Source organism: Engystomops pustulosus, chromosome 1, assembly GCF_040894005.1.
Source record: "Engystomops pustulosus chromosome 1, aEngPut4.maternal, whole genome shotgun sequence".
Classification (NCBI taxonomy): Eukaryota; Metazoa; Chordata; class Amphibia; order Anura; family Leptodactylidae; genus Engystomops; species Engystomops pustulosus.
This window is the reverse complement of record NC_092411.1, coordinates 64494086-64517167: the sequence shown is the minus strand read 5'-3', so window position 1 is coordinate 64517167 and position 23082 is coordinate 64494086. Positions and strand designations below refer to the sequence as shown.

The following is a 23082-nucleotide window of genomic DNA, read 5'->3' as shown; positions in this document are numbered from 1 at the left end:
CAAAAAAAATAAATAAATACGTTTTCTATTGTCATATCCCTTTTTAAAGGGCTGGACATGTGCAGTCATGAAATAAATCAAGTAGTGACCAGTATCTAACCCTGGTGTGTTAACATGGATGAAGCACAAATGTAAAAATACATTATTTGCTCTTACCCTGACTCTCCACTGCAGCTTTGAGGAGGGAGAAAAAAAATAAAATAACTGAGCATTACCATGCCACAGCATTAAGAAGGTCCAGTGTATTAGACTATACTGAACAAAAAGCTCAATGATAAATAATCCAAATACAGAAAATGATGCAGGAATACTCGCCTTGGTATCCCTCCCCCAGCACTCTCTACCTCTATCTGTACCAAATAATACTGCTGGACAGCAAGACAGCATGCAACAGAGCATCACATACTCCTTTACTGGGTAACATTTTAGTGCCACTTGGTTTGAAGGTTACAAATGAAATGGCATTGAATGAAACAGGGTGGCAGTGATCTAGGTACCAAAGGGAGCAGAATGAGTCTTTCTGGTTATTTTACAAAAACATCACTCAGAACCTTACCCAATTTAAATGTCAGAATATATTTACCTAAATGTTCAACAATACAATTTTGCGACTACTCAAAACAAAAACAAAAAAAAAACAAAAAAAAAAAAAAGTCATGAGGTTGAAAAACATGGCTGCTTTCTCCCCAAAACAGCGTCACATATGACCATGGTGTGAGCTGGTATTGAACCTCAGCTGTAAAGAGATATATGGAACTTTGTTCCAATAACATACACTACCCATGGTCAGGTGTGGCACCGTTTTTGGAAGAAAGCAGCCATGTTCTTCAAGCATTAGACAAACCCTTTAAGTCAACTCTACACAACTCACACTCGATTACAAGGACGCCATTTATCAATATGCTAAATACTTGCTAAGGGTCAAAAGAGGCAGAGCTAAAAGCAAAAGTCAAGCTCTCCCCGGTCCATATCCGGCCCCCTGCCCTGCTGGACATCCTTAGGCCTGTCATAGTGGACCAGAAGATGTCAGGCGAGATTATAGCAGAGGTCCTCTGAGGTACTAAGTGAATTGCTGAAATGTAACCAACAAGGAGCCTTTACAATTAACTCTTCAGACTAAGACATCAAGCAGAAATCGCTGATCCCATGCTGGAATATGAAAATATTTATACTAGAGCCTATCCATTTTCCGCTAATATACCAAGTAAAAATAAGTTCTGTTTATACAGCAACAACTGAATAGGATGAGAAGTGAGAACTGGTCGCCAGGTTTATTAAAAGTACAACTGTAAAGTATAAAAAACTTTTGGCTAACTCTGTATTAAGCAAAAATAAGCAATTCTATCATTTACTCTAGCTATCTGCAGGTGTTTAGCAGATAGCGGAGGTCTTACCATGTCCCCCCAGGCTACTCTGGTAACCATGAGAAACCGTACAAGACAACTAGAGAGGAGGCTTGTTGGAAGAGGCTGTATGATAGGAGTGCAAATAAATTGGACCTGCAGTGATGTCACAAGCATGTGACTCTACACATGCTTCACGTCGTCCACTTACAAACATGTCATTATGATTCCTATGAATGCCCTTCGTGCTCTGACCTCAGAGCCCTTAGCTGAGGTCACAACCAGGAAGTGCCATCCACTTCAGGATTAGCTGAATATGATTTTATAATAAAGGATATATGAGGCTATATCTCAGGATAGGAAGATGCTAGAAGCATGATATAGATATTGTTGGAATTGTTATGAAAGTATCTCTCCTGTGTTGAAACTATTTTTGTCAGTAACTTTACAGTTACGCTTTAAACAAATGAGAAAGAAAAAAAAAAAAGGAAAAAAACTATCAAGAATGAGAAATAAGTCTGTTAGGCACAGCAATAGGTACAGTGTGAATGCTCTATACAACAAAAACAACAGGTCATTCAAACCTATTCAGCAGCAGTGGTGGTAGTTAAACAAGTAAAAAGGCAACAAACTATGGTAAAAATTCCTCAATCCCCACCGAAAAATGGTGAAAACTATGGAAAAAAGGCAATAAGGCAATTGTGGTTAATTGACAGTCCACACTTGCCTTTAGACGTCCATTATTATCATCTTCCGCCACCAGAACTATAATAACAAAAATCTGACAGATGAGGGTCCCAGTACTTAGGAGTAAACAATTGTGGAGTACAGGATTTTCTAGCCTTTATAACAGCCAGACAGATCATATGCCATTAGTCATAAAAGTCCAGATAACATTGATCAGACATTTACAGCATATCCTATTGATGCCATAAACCAATTGCATTGTTTCTGCCCAACATTTATTATAATACATCTGTAAACATCTTTAAAAAGAAGTCCATGGTGTTCTCAGATGTTCTATATCCAGATCATTTTGCCCGCTTCTAATTAATAAGAAATTGACATCAGTCAGCATTGTATTACATTAACTTCATAAAAAAAATTGTCGGCTTTACTACAAAACAAACAATATAGTAAAACTTGACATCCACTTCATGACATCTCTGCACTATGTGAGCAGGTTACAAGTAGTGCTGACTCACCTGCAATGGTAGCTAACATCTGAGGCCTTACATGACCTTCTATTACTCAGCCACCAATGTAATAAGCAAGTCTGCCTTATACAGTATATGTAGATCACTTTCCAGTCTGGATAGTAAACATGAAGAAGTCCTTATAACATGGGTGCACAATTTACCACTACACTGTTTTTACCCCATTGCCTACAAACTATTTTGTTACAACAACCTCACTCCACTTGCTTGTGTGATTTCCTGGACCGAACCTATGATCCGGTAAATCCAGCAAGTGCATGGAGAGAGTTTGTCATACCATAATCACTTGTGGGTATAAGTTTAAATGGACATCTACCACCAGGATGAAGGATTGTAAACCAAGCACACTGACATGTTGGTGTGTGCCCCCTCTGGAAGGATCTGCTCTTCTTTTAGCTTCCCTGTTTTTTTTTAGATAAAAAGGCTTGTAAAGCTTTGGGGCTCAGCTACAAAGTTTTTAATAGAACCTGGAGCACCTCAAGCTAATTTGCATAATGTTTAAAGAATTTTTTTCTTAAAAACAAGGGCATAGGAAGCTTAAGGTAAGGTTTATCATGCCGGAGGGGGCACACACCAGAGTACTTTGTCAATCCTTCATCCTAGTGGTAGAAGTCCTCTAAGAAGCCCGGCATAGATTTTCTGTGGTGTGACGAGGAGGTGCACAGCTATCTAAAGGCAATGGGGAAACTGCTGTAACAGCAAGGATCTGAATCACTGACTTGGCTGTGATTGTGACTATTTCAACAATGAAAATACTTTCTATCAAGATATTCCTAGGAAGCCAAATAAATTTAAAAAAAAAAAAAAAAAAAATCAAAAAAACAACAATGTACTAAAACCCCCTGCCAGAAAAAAAGGCAAATTCAATTCAAGAAAAATAATGATGCAATAATGCAGTGTGCCCCAAAAAAGCAACATTAAAAGGAATAAAACTTATTTGGGGGAAAAAAAAATTCAATATATTCTTTCAAAATTAATACAAGAATTTAAATTTCAACTTGGTTTTTCCATAGAACGTCAATATCAGTTTGCAAGGGGGATCCCTACACATCAGCTGTTCTCAGCCAAAAATATTGATAAACTGATAGACTCAATGCGTCGGCTTCCTGTACCATTCCTGAACACCTGATCTGTAGAGGTGCAGTGTATATTCATGACCTATTGCATGGTAAGATTATCAATATCTTTTGCATGGAAAACTCCTTTAAGGCCAAAAATTGCACCCAAGGGTGAAGGGTGGTAAATGTCAAGTAAACCCATTGCCATTTGGACTCATAGCTTTATAATCTTCATAGACTGAGCCCTCGTCATACATGCTGGGTGTTAGCCGCATTTAGCACTGGGTGTTAACCATTTAAACCACCAGCATTTATGCGACTATAAGAAAACTTGCCTTCTTACCAATGTTTCTATTCCCACATAATGCAGCTAAAATTACCCAATAAAGTATATGGTCATCTAAAAAGATTCAAACCGGCCCCTTATCCTTTTAAAGCCAAAATCTTTGCTTCTGACAAACTTCGCACAATGTTACCACTAATTTGTGGATTCGCCCCCAATACTATATTGGGAGGTTCCAAAATTTGCATCTGTTCAGGGTAAACAACATTTCTGCCTCATTTACCGGTGATGACACCTTCATAGACCTTATGGTCCGAATAAATTCTTAGTTGCAATACAAAGCCCAGGCACTGTACAAGTTATGGCGCCCGTCTGGGTAAGCAGCAAAGCGGACCCAGCACTCTTCCAAACAAAGCAGTCTATTTAAAAGACCTGGTGACTGGTAGGGATGCAAGACATCTTTTTACTAATGTTTTTATTTCCACATAATGTAGCTGCCTAATGATTTGATACGGATGCCCTGGCTGATCGTTAGCTCGTCACAATGTTCGCAAACTACGCAAAGTCACCCGTTCTTGGCTTATATTGCAATTTCCGGTCTTCTCTAAATACATCTTTTACACAAAATCTCCCCAAATAGCTTGCTCCCATGAGTGCTCCTTGTAATAGCAATGGGGTGTAGATATTCTCTGCATCCTTCCCTGTATACTTGCACCACCACAACAGCCCTTCAGTTCCCTTCATTCACATAACACGGGCACTGTAAACACCACCTGTATTTTGCTGACAGCGCTTGAGGAGCAGCTGCGCATAATTTTAACTATCTCCTCAGTTCTCCTGTATTATCCAAATGATCTGCCTAAAGGGGTATTGTGCTTATATTAAGTGAAAGCCATGTTCTACAATGTATGTATATACGATTGTCCTCAATATAACGTTACCACATGTTTCTAGCAGTTCTCTTCCAAAAATGATACTTTTGCAGGCAACCAAGCTCAAGGTTTCCTTTGTTTTCCCCTAGTTACGACCTGTAGTAGGCTGGTCGTACATGCTCAGTCCTCCTCTGCCCATCAGAGCGCGGGTATGTAGTTTTGTTAATATGCACATACATTGCTAGGGTGCAAGGCAACACAGGAAATGTAGTCACATGATAGCATCGCCGGCACCACATCAGACTCGTGTGTGATCTTTTCACCTCCGCAGTGGAAAGTGATGAATTATTTCCTAAATGTATGTATTTTCAAGAAAAGGTCAAATTATGATCTATTCATATGTACCAGAAACATTTCTGATCGGCGGAGGGGCAACACCTACTCCTGGGCAGCCAATCCTGCAGGAAAGCCTGGAAATATAGTTGCCTTCAAATTCCCAAAATCTAGAGATTGTGCGCAGGTTTTACTAAAATAGACAAATGTGTTTACGTTGTCTGAAAACAAGGGGACGAGGGAGAAAAAGAAAACTCTTTCAGTGCTGCCCTTCCCACCGAGAGGTAGTTTACATGGCAGGGGCAGGGAAGTGTTGGCCTCGGTAATGTACGGACCACCAAGACCGGTGGAGCCACAGTGGAGACAGACCTCTATGCTGCAGCCAGGTAAATAAACCACATTAGGAAGGACTGGAGGAAAGTACTGAATGGATGATTCAGTTTTATTATTTTTTACTCACTCTTACTTTGAAACCCCTATAACCCAGCGAACCCATTACATATATTAAATACTAGAAGGCTACCTTGGGAGTAAAAATGACATGGCCATTTTAGAAATTTACAGGGGTCTTTTTTTTAAGTTATAATGACCTCTGGTAACCACATAAAGATCTAACCTAGAATATTCTATCTAGAGCCATTACAAGTCATATGATACAAAAGTGCAAAACCCTCCTTTGTCATTTGATTCTGCATTTTCTTTGAGCAGAATTTGACTTTTTTTTAAAAGATTATTTCTGAATTACTTATTTATTAGTTAGTGGTCATGGGGCAATAGAGAAAAACCTTTTGTAGATAATTAGGAGTTTCACCTTCTGGATTTCCATCAATTGTAAAGTGGATAGTGATTAGCTTTTACCCCCACTGAACTCCCAGCTACCTAAATAGATTGAATATACTTTATTGTATTCTCTCTTTTATATGAAATCTTAACAGTTTACCTAACAAAAAACACCACCCCCCCTGTAAAGTCATATGTTAATTATCTGAAGTGACTTGTTTCATTCTTCATCTTTTTTTCAGCTGTCTATATCATGTGCTCTATAGTACCTAGAACCATAGGTTTGTCTCATATTAAATCTTAGAATTACATCTCTCAAACAGCTACAGAACCACAGATACAGTTAAAGAAAAAGAAAGCAATTAAAGAAAGCCATGTCTGTAACTGTCTGTTCTCCAGTTCTGAAGCTTCAACACAGAACCACAAACCTGATGTTATTTGAAAAATGATCTTTAATATTAAAGGAAACCTACCACTGCTTGCATGATGAAATCGCTTTAAAAGTTTCGCTTTAAAAAAAAAAAAAACAAACAAAAAAAAACGATTAACTTACATGTGTAAATAGCCCTCCGGTGCTACGTCATCTTCAGAAGGGCGATGGCTTCTGCTGTTTAAATATTCATGCCTCCATTGTACCCGTCCTCCTTCAGGTGCCGATAGCCGTGACGTCACCAAGCCCTCGGCACCTATCGCGCATGTGCAGATACTAACTCTCGCACAGCCGGCTGGCGATAGGTGCCAAGAGCTTGGTAACGTCACGGCTCTCGGCACCTGAAGGAGGGCAAGTACAATGAAGGAGGTCGGAATATTTAAAAATCGGAAGCCATCGCCCTTCCGAAGATGCCGTAGGGGTAGCACTGGAGGGCTATTTACATATGTAAGTTAATCGTTTTTTTTTTAGCAAAATTAAAGATCGCCGTGCCTAACTAAACTATGAGCTGGCATCAGTATTAAATAGCCTACCGGGTGGTCTGCTCGCAAGATTTCATCATGCGAGCAGTGGTAGGTTTCCTTTAAGCATGATTCTAGGTACAATAGAGCCCAAGATAAGGGCAACTAAAGTAATCTGGGCAAAAAGTGACTATTTTCTGTTAATCTGCTTATGACTGACTAAAAAAGGGCAGAACTGCACATAAGAAGGCGTTCCACAAAGTACATTTAACCCCTTAACACTCTGCGCCTTAGCTCTATGGCGCAGAGGTGCAGGGAATGTATCAAGAGGGCTCATGGGCCGAGTCCTCTGCATACAAGGGTGGGGGTTGATGCATATTGCAGCAAACCCCCACCACTAATAACCGCGGTCAGTGCTTGCACCGATCGCGGCTATTAACCCTTCCGTCACGTGGCGATCGGTTGCCATGTTAGCCTCGGGTCTTCGTTTGACCCAAGTCTAAATGGCTTCTGCAGATTCGTTACAATGAGCCAGAGCCTGTAACGGATAACATGCAAGAATGCCATATATTGCAATACAGTAGGATTGCAGTATATGGTCAGAACGATCTGACCATCTAGGGTTAATGTACCCTAGAAATCGTGAAGAAAAGAAAAAAAAAAAAAAAAAAAAAAAAAATTCAAATTAATAAAATATTAAAAATTCATATCACCCCCCTTTCCCTAGAACTGATATAAAACATAATAAACAGTAAAAATCACAAACATATTAGGTATCGCCGCGTCCCAAAAGGCCCAATCTATCAAAATCTAAAAGCGGTTACGGCCGGCGGTTACCTCCGAGACGGGAAATGGCACCCAAATGCGACTTTTACACTTTTTTACATCACATAAAAAAATGGAATAAAAAGTTATCAAAATGTTGCACAGTCCTCAAAATGGTAGCAATGAAAACGTTGGCTCATTTCGCAAAAAAATTACACCTCACAAAGCTCCGTACCCCAAAGTATGAAAAAGTTATTAGCCTCAGAAGATGGCAAAAAAAAAAAAAATTTCTTTTATGTACACATTCGTTTAATTTTTGAAAATGTATTAAAACCCAATAAATCCTGTATAAATTTGGTATCACCGTGATCGTACCGAACCAAAGAATAAAGTAGAGGTGTTATTTGGAGCGCACAGTCAAAGTCGTAAAGACGGAGCCCACAAAAACGTGACAATTTTTCCACATTTGGAATTTTTTTTCCAGCTTCGCAGTACACGGCATGTTAAAATAAATAACATTACGGGAAAGTAAAATTTGTAATGCACAAAATAAGCCCTTACACAGGTCTGTACACGTAAAAATGAAAAAGTTATGGATTTTTGAAGGTGGAGAGCGAGAAATGAGCGTAAAAACCCTGCGTCCTTACAGAGTAACTGTAAAAGTTTTTTTCCCCCACAAATCAATAGTTCTTGGGATGTAAAACAACTTTGCCTAATATCTTTGTCACCCAAATCCAGCAGTTTCTTTGCTATAGCCCTCAGATTACCTCATTGTTGCAAAGGCTTCTTCCACTCCCTGTGGTGACAAGCCCAGGAAGCCGTAGTTTGTTTATAGTTTGTTTATTTGATGGTTTCATGGGAGGGGAGGGGCTGCTGATCCCTGCCCACAGAGGAGGAGATCTCCCCTGTTCCCTATCAGTCCCTGTATCACAGTCTGTGATTCTACAGAACTTTCTCTGTCTCTCTCTGCTCCCCTCCCCCACCTTGTCATTGGCAGTATCAGCTCTGTGCAAATAAGATATTAAAGCCTTGGTACTCACACAGCACAGGCTATAGACTTCATGTAACTTGTACTTATGATTTCTTTAACTTATTACATATTCCCTGCTCCTCCATGTGACAGAAGCTTCCAGACTAGTCACCGCATACATCCTATATGTGCACTGTGCAGTGTTCACTGGATATACTTGTGGGAAACTAAATTGATTTAATGCTAAATTACTGTTAGAGAGAACACAAGGCATCATGGGGTCTGTGGGCAAGCTTGAGGGCATAGACAGACACTCCATCCACTTCAATTTTGGTTGGTCAACAGTTTGGCTTTAATAGCCTACCGGAGGGCACTAGTAGTTTAGTGGGGTAAATGCTGGTGACAGATTACCCTCTGCTGTAATATCCAAGCAGAAACCTTCCATTCAGAGTAGATGAAAGGGACTCAGAATTTATGGAGCCAATCCCATCTATACAGCAGGAGCTGTAGCAAACTTCTGGTTTGATATTACAGAAGATGGGAACAGGAGATCTAAGAAGGAGACTCCCCTAGCGCTCTAAGCCCTGCAATATATTGATCACAATCCTGCTACCATTCCCACTACTGCTAGTAGAAGTTTCATTTATGGCAGATCATAGTGATATGCCATTACTATCTTTGACTATCCCTTCCCATCTGTGCTTTCTAGTTGCAGTACTGATATATTTATCTGATTAATGTATGTAGTAATATAATTTTATTTACAGAACAAAATAGTGGTGCAATTTTTTTTATTTTATGGGTAAAGCATGCCAACTAAATACGTTTAAAAAACAAATCAAATTTGTTTTTAATTGGACAGTTGGAAATCTATGGAAAAATGACTAGATGCTATTGCTTGGAGAAATAGGGATTTTGGAAACTCTTTAATGGGCGATGTATGGAAATGTCTTGATACAAAATACTATGTCCATGTACTTCAAGAAAAGGGGAATTAAAGATACACATAATGTGTTTACGTTCTGAGATTGTCCATGATCAGTCAATGACCACGGAACAAGAAAAGTGCTACACTGCCGGGGACCGAACACCATGCATCAAACCGTGCTACTGTGATATGCAGCAAGTGGAAACTGTAATCATTACAGTGTAATAGTTATAGTGATGGCTTTGCTGCATATCTGGGGGAAGAACAAACTCCATGCATTATCAATATGATGGGAACTTTTCACATTCGGTGATCAGAAACCAATCATGGACAGTGTCAACGTGCCCTTAAAGATGCAGGTTAGTAACCCAACGGCAGCAGATGAACACTCAATTGATTAAAACAACACTACAACAATGCTATGTCTCTTTTTAGCATAACCATTTTAGGGGAGCACATTGTAACTCACATCAGTCAGAACAATATCACCCTATGAGCACTCCTCTGACCATTTTTTTTAGATTGCAGAAGTATTTGCTTTAAAAGACTGGTAACATGCACCTTTAAACACATGCAATAAAAACCTCAAAATTTCCAAGCATTAGTCCGTTAGGGGGGAAAAAAAAAACAAAAAAAACTTGTAGCCAACTTGGATAAATAGTCAACAAACATAAACATTGCCACTTGAAGGATAAGGCTTTAGACAGCTCAAAACTCACCAGGCTTGAACACCATCGACCCAGTGAGTCCAAAAGCCATGCAAATTTGTGGGTAAAACTCAAGTATTCAAAAAACACTAAAGGGAGTTTGTTATAGAAGAGATGGAACGATGTGTACGGATGTCCAGTTTTTATTGGAATAGATTCAGTGATATTATAATGGACAGTCCTACGTTGCTTAGACTGCTCCCCCAAAAATCACATTAATGTGTTCGTGGCACACACTCCATTTAAGTGGGACACTTAAGTCACCCGATCTCTGGAGGACCTGGTGGTCTAAGCTCTAGAAATAAGATATTTTAATTCTATCCCGTGTAATGTATAGGGTACTATGTGACAATACCCATTTTTAAGCTGGTAATAAGCCAATACGACCCCCAACACACTTACAATAGTCTGCTTTAGAGCAGATTCACCAATGCCAAGCCACTGTGGCTTGCATCATCTCAACCAGGTTCCTGCGACAATAGGACCTAAGCCTTTAAATGAAGGGGCGTGCATTGTTTTAAAGAGACAAAACCAAGTTACTCTTTAATGCATGAAGCAGTTTGTCACACAAATACTAACTAAAAATGATCATTTAACCCCTTAAGGACGCAGCCATTTTGTAGCTTAAGGCTCAGTCCCATTTTTGGATATTTTTACTTATCAAAGTGATTATGAGATTGTTTTTTCCCCACATGTTGTACTTCATTTTAGTGGTAAATTTTTTCTGATGAGTTTTGTGTTTATTTACAAAAGAAAAAAAAAAAAAAAAAAAAAAAAAGAAGAAGGAAAAGAATTTTTTTTTTTTTTTAAATTAGCCATTTTTGAAATCATCACGTTTTCAGGTAGATAGATTTACCATGTAAATAAGTTGCTGAATAACATTTCCCATATGTCTACTTCACATTTTCATCTTTTTTGAAATGTCTGGATAATATATTTTGACATCACGCGGCTTACAAATAGATTATCGATTTTCCGTATTTTCAGAATTTAGTCTTTTGCGGATAAATACTGTTTTGAATGAATTTTTACATATTTAGCATGAAAACCACCCTACATAACCAACTCATTTTCAAATCTGCACCCCTCAAACTATCAGAAACCGATTTTAGGAAGATTGTTAACCCCTTGAGATCTTCATAGTAATTGAATCAAAATGGAAGTGAAATCTAGAATAGTCAAATTTTGTCGGTTATGCGTTCATTTAGCACTAAAATTTACACATTTCCAAAAGATAAAAAGAGAAAATCCACCATACAATTTGTTCTGCAATTTCTCCCGAGTGCAGAGACCCCCCCATGTGGCCATTACGGAGCTGGTTGATGGCTTGTTTTTTGCGGAACAGGTTGTACTTTGCAACAGTATCATTCTGGAGTACATATGATTTGTTGATCACTTTTTATTGCATTTTTGGTGGGATTCAATAGGTAAAAATCATAAATTTTTGGCAGGCTTTTAATTTTAATTTTTTTTTTTTTAACGGCGTTCTTTGTACAAGTTCAATAATTATTTAATTTTATTCTACAGATTTTTACAGACACATGCAAAGGCATGGGAAACGACCGCAGCATTTGAACGTGTTAAACACCCGCGATCGGAGCCACTCCGACCGCTGGTATTACCCGGGGATGTCATCGGTAGATTACTGTTGACATCCCGCGACCCCCAATGCCGGCTCGGATGCAGAGCCAAATCGCATAGTCTCCGTGCCGTAGCTCTACTGCGCCGAGCGACAATCGCAGGACCCAGCGCCGTAGAGCTACGGCGCGGAGCACTAAGTGGTTTAGTAAGTGATCATGTGGCAGAATTGTTGCAGTCGGGCATGTCAATGTATGCAGCAGATTTCATCCTATGCAATCCAAATAGAGGATTTTCATGTCACTTGACTCTTTTGGAAGCGGCATATTAGCATCGATCATTCTGCTTAGGGTGACGTCACACTGTGCATTCTTGGTGCGTTTTTTGAAAATGCACTGCTTAAAAACGGCCTAAAAACCACCCCAAAGGTGGCGTCATATTTGGCGTTTTGAACCTGTTTTTGAAGCATTCGTTTTCAGTCTGTTTTAAAAACGCAGTTTTTTGAAACCGCATGCGGTTTTGTCCATTTTTAATTAAGAATTTTAAAACCGCATGAAAACTGAAAACGCACAACTTAAAAACGGGTTCAAAACGCCACGTGTGACACCACCCTAAGGGTCATGCCACACTTCACGTTTTTTGGTCCGTTTTTAAAGGAAACCTACCACTTTAAAATGACCCTCAAATACCTTGCACCAGCTCCTTTTTGAACTGTTTTATTCTTTATATTCCAACCACGTTTTGGGGCACCATGATATGTGCTTGGCGCACCATGCATGCGTCTGATTAGGAGGTGCCGGAGAGACGGTGACGTCACCGAGCCCTCGAGCACACTCGCGCCTGCGCAACTTCGCGTGCAAAGCCAGCCAGGATAAAAATTTGAAGTTGCGCAGACGCGAGTGTGCTGAGAGCTCGTGGCGTCACCAGCTCTTCGGCACTACCTAATCAGGCGCATGCACGATCGCGCGCATGGTGTGACAAAACGTGGTTGGAATATAAAGAATAAAACAGTTTAAAAAGGAATACAGCGGTTTCTGCAAATAATGAAGATATGTTCCGACATCAGCTCACCCTGAGCTGGTGCATGGTATTTGAAAGTTATTTTAAAGTGGTAGACTTCCATTAAGCGTGCGTTTTCAGTTTTTAAAAAAACGCATGCATTTTTACCATGTGTTTGGCTGCTTTTAATCTGTTTCACAGCTGCCTACACTTCTAGAAAAAAATGCATGCTTAAAAACTGACCCAAAACGTCACTTTTGGCATCACCCTTAGGCTACATTCCAACTGCCGTGAGCAGCGCGAGTAGAGGAGGAGGTGGTGAGCGCAGCTCGCCCCCGCCCCTCTCCATAGCGATGTGTGGCCGCGGCGCGGTAATACGGGAAAAGATAGGACATGTCCTATCTTTTCCCGGGCTACGGAGCAGTACGGTGCCGCACTTCCGCTCCCGTAGGGCGCTGCGAGCCCAAAGAAGTGTATCGGGGACGTATATCGGGCGCATATACGTCGGCCTTATATACGTCCCCCATACTGTAGTGTGAATGCAGCCTTAGGGTGGTGTCTCACGAGGCGTTTTGAAACTGCTTTCAAGCAGTCCGTTAAAAACGCATGCACTTTTGAAAACGCATGCGTTTTTACCTTTTTTTGTCCATTTTCCCCAATTATTTTAAGATAATTAGGAAAAACTGACAAAACGGATCAGTTTTCAAAAAACGCATGCATTTTTTAATGGACTGCTTAAAATCTGACCATTTTTTGACCATTTATCATGCGTTTGGCTGCTTACAACCTGTTTATCTATTAAGATAATTAGGAAAAATGGGTCAAAAACAGATGTGTTTAAAAACGCATGCGTTTTTAAACGGATTGAAAACGCATGCTTAAAAACGGTCCAAATGTGCCATGTTTGGCATCACCCTAATGGAAATGTGCAGTATATCTGTGATAAGCAGATTATTGCATAGCTTGCCGTTGAATAGATTTGTTATTGCAATCTGTCATACAAAAGGTATCCAGAACCTAAAAGTGGTTCTATAGATATTATAACTAAAGATACCCCCAATATCTTGGGCCATTACTACTAAATTCAATATTTAAGGAAAAGGAAGCAACAACTAAAAAACAAGCCAAAACCAGAAAGAGATTTGGTCTGGTTAATTGATCCTCTCATGTCAGACACTCCCATCTATAGGGGGTAAAGGAATAGGAATAGCACAGCACCTCCTGCTTGGCCGTTTGCATCATCCACTTATGACCTCAGCATTTATGAAGGGCAAGGGCCTAAATATACATGCAATCCCAAAGGAGGAGCTCACATCTATCTGACAGGTATGGTAAACCCACTAGTATGCCATAAATGTCTGAAATGGGTTAACCCCTTTAAGGATCAATACTATACAGCTTGGAGTCGAGCAAGAATACATGAATGATTGCTTGAAGAACTAGGCTGCATGAGCTCCAAATTCATAACCTTCACATTAAAATGTTTTCTTTCATAAAGATACATGGAACCCGTGTCTAGAAAATAGGTAGAAAACTTTTTAGGGCTACTTAAATTTGGTTTAAGATAGAATATTAAAAATGTAAAGACTACAGTGAATGTACCAAAATATAGCAATAGATTGGTGCAACCCTAATATTAGATTTGGCAAGGTACTGATGTATATGGTACTGGGGATAGAAAAAATGATAAAAAAAATTTAGCAGTCTAACACTACAAGAACTATTTTGGACACTTTCTGTACCTTGTGAGAATGGGAAAGGGAGGGCACAACATTTTTAACTATGCCCTATAATCATAGACTAAACTGTCTAGAAGACTCAGATTATCAACAACGCTGATAGCCCTTTAAAGCTCTCTGCTCCATAGTTCTCCCTGTGTAACTATTAGACACAATTGATAAACCTGGCAGCTTTTGTATACATTTTTTTAATGTGCACAAACTGCAAAAACTTCTAGGCCAATAACCACCTAACCTGACAAAGGTACTCCACCGAAATGCGCATTGTGGTGGCATGATGGATACAATGGACTCTCTACTTTTTGGTTGTAGAATTTATATTTTTCATTCTTGGTATAAGCATATGGCAGGTTAGTTTGTGTCTAGCAGGTATCACATGTCATCTGTGGTTACTTTCACACTTGTAACCATCTAAACTACCATTCTTACACGATCTAGTCATTTCACTTACTAATAGATCCAGGCCCTGTTACTGTGGTAATCCATGGCTTACATCCTTCTGCTAAAAGTTGATATTAGAAGGACTCCTAGGGGGCATTATGACAGCCCCTCTGTGCTGCAGATTCCCAGGCTGTTACGCTGCACAGAAGTACTCGTCCCCTCCCACTGTGTGAGATTACAGCAGACGGAGAGAGAAGGGACATGCTCCTGCACAATGTAACAGCATGTTAAGCCAGAGCAGGGAGGGAGGTCATGGATTAGAAATATAAGATGGTTACCACAGTGCCTGAATCTATGAGCAAGTGTCCCTGGTTAATGATGCTAGATTTTCATGGTAGATTTTCTTTAAGCTTTGGGTCACTTCACATTTTGCCTTCTATGTGTCTGCCATGTTCATTCTGCAATGACCTGTATACTCCATACACGTATGCTTTGTGGAGCATGGTCATCTTTCTAAGTGGGGTCACTATAAAGTCTGTCTGTTTTTTGGCAGCAGTAACCCGCTTTTATTGTCAGACTATCTGTTATTCTAATAAAGTATGTATATTTTGTGAAAATGTCATACATACATCGAGTTGTGCCCTTGTTCTTTCCTTTTGGTGTAGCTTGACCGTTCTAGAGGGACCAAGCATTCTAGGTCATAATCAGATTATCCACTGTGCATTGATTATATTGTTATAGGACTGGCAATAGGTGCATTCTTTCCTAGTATGCTCCCTCTATACATTATTTTATTTGAGGGACGACAACCAATTTTGCCCAATACACTTAAAAAGGGGAGAATCCCGCACAAGGATATCAATTTCAGGATATTCCATGAACTATCAATGATATACACACCATATACATATGGCCTGTATTTGCTGTCCTCAAATTTGCTGTCCCTGACCCATCAACTAGAATAAGCTGCTTCTTTCCAAGTTCATAAGTATTGCATGCTTGCATTGTTTTTTCCCCTGGAAAAAAAAAAAAAACTTGGCTGAATATGCATAAAAAATTCAACCGGCCAGTTTGCCATCAATAGATAACATTAGCACAAAATTCTGAAGTGTGAAGGATGCTTGAAAATAGTCTTAAAGGAAACCTGTCAGCAGAAATTATCTGGAAGATGTTTAGCTGTTTGACAACTTACTGGTAGTGGTAGGTCAATGTTTCTTTCATGGCCTAGTGTGGTGGCATCATCCAAAATAAATAAATAAATAAATCAGCTTTGAAGAGAGGTGTAAATTGGTTGTATAAAGTCACGGAGGTGGAGAGTTTAACACTGAATTAAAGCTTTCCCTGTGGCCCCATGCCATGAACGCGTAAAGAAAGTATTAAAACGGTCATATACCGTATTTTTCGGACTTTCGTATTTGCCAGCCCAAAGCATTTTATATGGATATGGTGCTATACGTTCCGTATTTTCAGCCAGAATACAACCGTATATACACACACACAACAGAAAAAACCATAGGGTCGTGTGCATGAGACCTGTAATTGATGGTCCCAAACCTAGAGACATCACTAACAAGGTCTCCTGAAGTCTGGTGCATGATATAAGTCACAGGAGAAGGTGTTCAGAGGCTTTGAGATCTTGACTTCACTGTTAAACTCTCCACCTCCTTGACTTTATACAACCAACTTACATTTAAACTTCAAAGATGATTTCCTGGGTGCTGAAACCATGCAGGGCTAGGAAAGAAATAATCTATAAGGTGTAAAGCTGCTAGACAACATACTGATAGTAGTTTATCAGGTCAGTTTCTGATGACAGGTTCCCATTCCATAAATAACTCCATGATCTTAGTGGGAGTGGCAGAGCGCAACATGGAAATATTATATTCTCAAGCATTGTGGAACCAGTGTAAACATGTAAACCTACTTAGTTTACTAAAATTTAGCAATTAAAATTTCTTCCAGTGTTGGAAATGGCTACAATATAGAGTCGCTCAGAAATATCATCATAATTATTGATAGATCAGGAGGCGATCACCGCTTATGATACTTTAAAGATTTTGGATGCCTGAGGATGCTTTCCCAAGTTTTTCAGATGCAGTTTTTGATGTCTAAACCTAAACCAAGACTTTCAGGGTGCGGTCACACATACCGTTCACAAACGCAATGCGGGGGCAGGATATGTGATCTGGCCGAGGCCACCTCCGTTGTGCTTGTAAACGCAGCGCTAGTGGTAAGTGTGACCCCACCCTCTATGATAGTCTCACCAATTATGATCCCACCTGCTTTTGACTTGTTAAACTGCATCTGAATAACTGAACATGGGAACGCACCCTAAAGGGGTTGTCCTGAGATAACAATTTATCATCTACAAGATATATTAGTGTGATTGGTAAGGATCCCATCTCATGAGTTCTGTGTCCCATATCTGAATGGTGCTGACAAGCTACGGGCTAAAATAGTGTCTAGACACGTTGTAAAGGGTCCTATGTGCAGGCACCTTATCTCCATTAACTGTAAAGCGCCTCACATGTACTAGCATTGTGTTGGTAAATGCAGCGCTAGCGGTATGTGTGACTGCACCCTCAGCCTCTTAGTGTTACGCATTTCATGCAAATGATCCGTAAAAAACCTAAGACTTTGGAACTTATTTTTTTTGTAAGGAGGTGGCCAAGTTTTAACATGAAATGAAATAAAATATGAAACAAACATTTCAGCATCTCCTACTGGAGGGTGATAGTTTAGAGGTTTAAAAGCCACACGTTCCCTTTAAATCCAAGGATGTCCTTCCATCAAGTCAAAGCATATAGCGAAATGCATATACCATTTCTTGGAACCAAATATGACCATTTGAGAGTATACAATCATTTCTCATCATAAACACATATTTACTCATCTTATGTGCCACCAGCTTATGCATCACCAGTATCAGTTTGCCGTTTCTGATTTAGGACAAACTGCTTTTGAATAGAGTTTTAATTTTATTTATTTTTGTTTTTTAAAAAAGGGGTTTAAAATGCAATGCAAAAGTTTTGCCTGATTTGGTAGCCTCCATCCAGTTTTGGTATAATGGAGCTGGATGCATGTGCAAGGAGCACTATTGTCACTACTAGAAGAGAGGCAGGAGGTACTGCTGTCAAATATCATTAGGGGATGGACTAGTTACATGTCCTCAATACACTGAAAGATATAGTGTAAACGGAGATTCTCTACTCATGAGGTTACTCAAGGTCATCCAGAATTGCATACACTATCCATTTATCTTAAGACATTACATTTATCACCAAATCTGAGGGACATGATCCGTTATGTAGACAATACATAAAACGATTCCAAGGGATATCAAATTAAGATACTACAGGGGTGAGGTTACCCGGCTCTTCAGAGGTACTAAACCCAAAATAGGTCACAGAATTGCAGAGTGGACATCTCACAGATTCTGACCTTGGCAGAAAACAGATGAAAAGTTTCTGTTGCAACTTTACACGACAAACTTATCGCTATTCTAGTACATGGGGGAGGAAACCCGAATAGAGATGAGCAGACCCAATTTATAGGCGGATGCGGCAAACCAACTCCCCTTGCTACTAGCCATACCCAGGATTGGCCATGAGGTGTCTGCTCAAACTTGATTACTTAGCTCTAAATGTGTTTAATAAATTTGATGTTAACATTTGAGTTTACAAAACACAAACGATAACTCAATGTTAATGCATGCGTTAACGGTTGCGTTTTGTAAATGTCAAAATCAATTTAATTAGGCAAATAATCGCTCTCAAAATGCAGTGCAACAGCGGGAGAAAAGCATGAATTGAACACCAGGTGTGAATGTACCCTCAACCTTTATTCATTTATACTTTTACATGGATGATCTTAATCGCTGCAGTTTAATCTCAGGCTACTCCATTGGGCCAAGCCCACGGCCATTGTGGGGAGTATCCAGCCTGCACATCATATAAATAGCACACACAGAGCAGGGGAGGCAACCCGGAGCACATACTGCACCCTGCAGCAGAAAACACTGTGGAAATAGAAAAACGCCTGGGAAATGGAATAGTCACCTAAATAACCCAGGACATTGATTACCAAATGCAGGAAAAAACTAAAAACTGAGGTTACACGTGGCACTAGAGCTGCATTGACAAACTTAACGCTAGCGCATGGGGAGGTGTGTGAGTATTGGTCCTCTGGCTGAATTAATGCACGACACCGGGTATGACACGACTACCTGGAAACACGTGGTGCTAGTGTTACATTTACAAACGCAACTCTAGCCCATGGGGTCCGGCCTTGGCCTGATCACATATGCATATGGAAACACATGCAATCAGTAACCAGCACCCGGTGTCCTGCATTGCATGCGTTTCCGTGGCCAAGGTCCAACCGCTTGCACTAGTTTTTGTAAACACAGGCACCACATGTGACCACACCCTTAAAAGGAAATCTACCATCATAATCAAGCAGTAATGTATTTATATTTGTTATTCATATCCCCCTTCCTTCTAAAAATCTACTTTTACAATTATGCTAATGTGCCCGAACGGCTCCGGAGGCTGTTACCAGAGCTACGCTGTGCTCTAGCTTCACAGAGTGTTAGGGTGCATTCACACATTCTGTTTTTTTCAGATGCAGTTTCTGAAACCAAAAGCAGGTGAACATTAATGGGAGAGAACATATAAAGGTGCTGCTGCTCCTCTTTAACGTTAAGTTAACATATGCTAACATTGCATTAACACATGCATTAAAATTAAAACAAGCAATGTAATTGGGCAAATTTCCTTACTCAGTTGTTGCATTCTTCTTCAAATGCAATGTGAATGCAGTATTAGATGGTCTCAACTCGCCCCCTCTGACCGTTTGTCACTGCAGTACAGGAAGTTTCGGCAAACAGCAGGAGCCCCCCGCCCACTGTGAGCTGAAACTTCCTCTGCTGCAGTTCCTTGCACAGTATAACAGCCTGTATGCAGCAGGGAGAGGCTCTGGTAACACCTCCAGAAGCCCTTCAAACTAATTAGCATTTTAAATGTTGATTTTAGAACAAAAGAGGCCATGGATAACAAATATAGTTCTAGGCACTGACTGTGGTTAAGTGTCCCTGGTTTTTCATGATAGACTTTGATGGTACATTTCTTTAAAACAGAAGGTCCTAAAGTGAAAGCTGATGTAAATACCATAGCTGACCTTTGTTCTGGTGAAGGCTGAAACAGCTTCTTTTTTGGTGTTATCAAGTGACAATACAAAGACTGGATACTGCTGCAGGATTAGTGCTAAAAGCAAATGTCACATGACTTCTGAAGGAATCGGGCCATTACCAGCGCTGGAAATATAGGGTTGGATTTATTTTGAATATGCTGCATTAAAGAATATTTTACTTTGTAGTGGACAAAACCAGTAAAATGAATGCCAAAAAACATCCATCAGTGAAAAAAAAAAAAAAAAGACAAAGTTAAAGTGATGGTAAATAGAAATGTGCAATTGTGCGGTTCACCATCGCTTCTTGGGTGGATGATGCTCCTGTATATTTTGAGGGGAATGACAACAGTATCCACTTATCCACCCCTCTTGCACGTGCAATAGGCGGGTGCTGGTGCAAAAATGCTCTGTATGCACATACAAGAGAACTGCTCAGTGGGATAGAGTCTGTTTTAAGTGTCCTTTTATTAAAGTATAGCCCGCCTACCTCTATTGACCATTTTGCATGGTCAAAACTAAAGACAGATTCCTTTACTGTAATATTAAAGGGAACGTGTGTCCCATTGTAGATATTTATAGTTTATTTATGGGGCAGCCCAGTCCTTATTGGTTAACAGCTATCTGCAGCTCAGAAGTCGCAATGACAAAAAAATATATATAATTTTTTTTGTAACTTTATACAAGGGAAATATTAAATAGTGTTTTGGGAGCTCAAGCTACAGTTCGAGAATAGCTGTATTACAGAACATATAGGATGGACCAATCAAGTACAAGATGATGTGTGAAGCTATCAAAAAAAAAAAAAATTGTAATCCCAAACTATTTCATCTGTTATTTCAGTTATTGACTCATCCAAAGCATCACAGAAGAGAAATTAAGCAGGTGAGGCAGTCTTATCAAGGAGACCTGGGTAGTTTCTCAGATATAAAATTAATCCAAACTGCACTCAATGTACCCCCATACAAACCATGGAAACAAGCTGTAGGTCTACTCTACTAAAGACCAGTCCCAGTGGCTGAAACCCAGATCCATGCTAGGATTTGTATCAAACATGTGCATCAAAAAGGATGAGAAGGAAGGGGTGGTGGCAGAGTATAAGCGGGATAGCGCAGAGGTCATAGAGGGCATAGCACAGAGGGTAGGGGGGATACAGCAGAGGGCACAGAGGGGAAAGGGGGGATACAGCAGAGGGCACAGAGGGGAGGAATACAGTAGAGGGCACAGAGGGGAGGGATGTGGATACCACAGAGGGGAGGGAGGGGGATACAGCAGAGGGCACAGAGGGGAAGGGGAGGAATACAGCATATGGCACAGAGGGGAGGGAGGGGGATACCGCAGAGGGCACAGAGGGGACTGGGGGGGTTCAGCAGAGGGCACAGAGGGGAAAGGTTGTCACACAAAAATGTGTGACAACCCTCCACCCTAGGTTTAGACACATACAATACTCAGCTTTTCTTTTAAGCTGGAGAACTATGTAAGCTTTTGCACACAAGTATCTGACATCTGATAAGCAGGCTGTTAACACAGGCCACGACATCAGGGATCCTGCAGCTATTCTGCCTTCAAGACTAAGCAAAAAGCTGGAGCTGTCCAGCACGGTTCAGCAATGCAGAATTTCTTCTGTAGGTACTGCACCTACTTTACTTCAGATTAACAGCTGCAGAAGCATCTTTTACCAGGTCATGTGATGTAGGGATCAAAGTAGGTTTAGCAAAGAGGAAAACATTCTCCCTTGACCATCTGTTAAGGTTCCTCAATACTCGGAACATTGGGAACTGGGAAGTAAAGCTACATCTTCTGCCGGCTGTGTGTACCACTGCCCCGTGCACCGTGTCTGATCTACATCTACACCACAAGTGGAATTTGCAGTTTGATGACTGCTTTATCTTACTAATGGAAGCATCAGGCTGGATTAGCGAGTCAAAAAGATTACTAATGTCATTATATTAAGGCGAAAACTCTGGGCAGAATATATGTAGGCAGAGCATGTGGTATCGACACTATAGATGTGAGAGATAAATAAAAAGAGGGAAGACCCAGCAATATCGTCACAGCCAGTTACGAGGTTCAAATGGTGCACTTGTGTCCTGAAAAAAAAACACCATATCGTTGAAATACAAGGAAAAAAATGGGGTCAGTCTAGGACTACATTGCCACATCTAAACTTCTGCTATTTCAGGGTAATTTACTTGTTGTGCATTTCATTACTTGGTACTTTACTATATAATTTTTTTTTTTTTTTTTACAGCCCTTGTAAGGTAGTTGCCCAATACACAAGACAGAAGGCAGTCAGGGAGCAAGTACATTGACTTTACCAACACCACCATCTGTAGCTCACACTACTTCTTGTGTTTTCCACCAGTGCCCTCTATCATGCCCCAGCGCTATTGTCAATCCCCAAAAGAGAACTTTCATTCCATAAGATATTCCTTCCTTCAAGTCAAGAGGTTCACTCGCCCCTCAAGCTCTCCACCTTTTTCAGTCTTTAGGTGGTGATAGGTAGATGCTTTGTCATAAGCACTTCTGGGGGACTTCAGCTAGCTCTACACAACCTTGACTTGAAGGACCAAATCCTGAGATGTCCTGTGAGGTACTGGTGGGAGTGTAGTTCCACCAATTACCAGGCCCGTCTTCATCTCTTAAAATGTCTATTAGATTTCCAGACTACATTAGTTTTGGAGGTCTGAGATAACCCTCTGCTCCTGGATGGTACAAGTGGGAGCATATCAGACTATGGGCTCATTCACACTGCCGTCTGCGGGGCCGTACATGCGGTCGCAAATTTGCCGCCGCATGAATGTCCCCATAGACGGCAATAGCGGCACGGCGGGGATCCCGCACCGATCCGGGCCGCACACCGCAAAAAGATAGAGCAAGCTCTATCTTTCGGCGGATGTGCGGCCGTGTGCTGCTATTTCCTATGGAGGGAGGAGGGGGTCACCTCCTCCTCACCTCCAGCACAGGGTGGTATGCCCGCACGGCGGGCATACCGCGTGTGAATGTACCCTATAGAGGACTATACAGAAATGAAGAGGGGACGGTTATCAG

The 23082-nt window shown here is 40.5% G+C and overlaps 1 protein-coding gene across 6 annotated transcripts in view; it reads right to left on the bottom strand.

The window, feature by feature from the left end:
* The window catches only part of TAOK3 (TAO kinase 3), a 152209-nt gene that overhangs the window by 40813 nt on the left and 88314 nt on the right, over positions 1–23082 (bottom strand). For 3 of the 6 annotated variants that reach the window (XM_072142333.1, XM_072142355.1, XM_072142344.1), the window contains exon 15: positions 157–174. The exons of 2 other annotated variants lie outside the window; for them this stretch is intronic. In XM_072142333.1, coding sequence (XP_071998434.1) covers positions 157–174 — 18 coding nt within the window. Of the gene's footprint in view, positions 1–156; positions 175–1394; positions 1480–23082 lie in introns of those variants that run through there. One more of the 6 variants, XM_072142381.1, reaches the window with a different exon arrangement.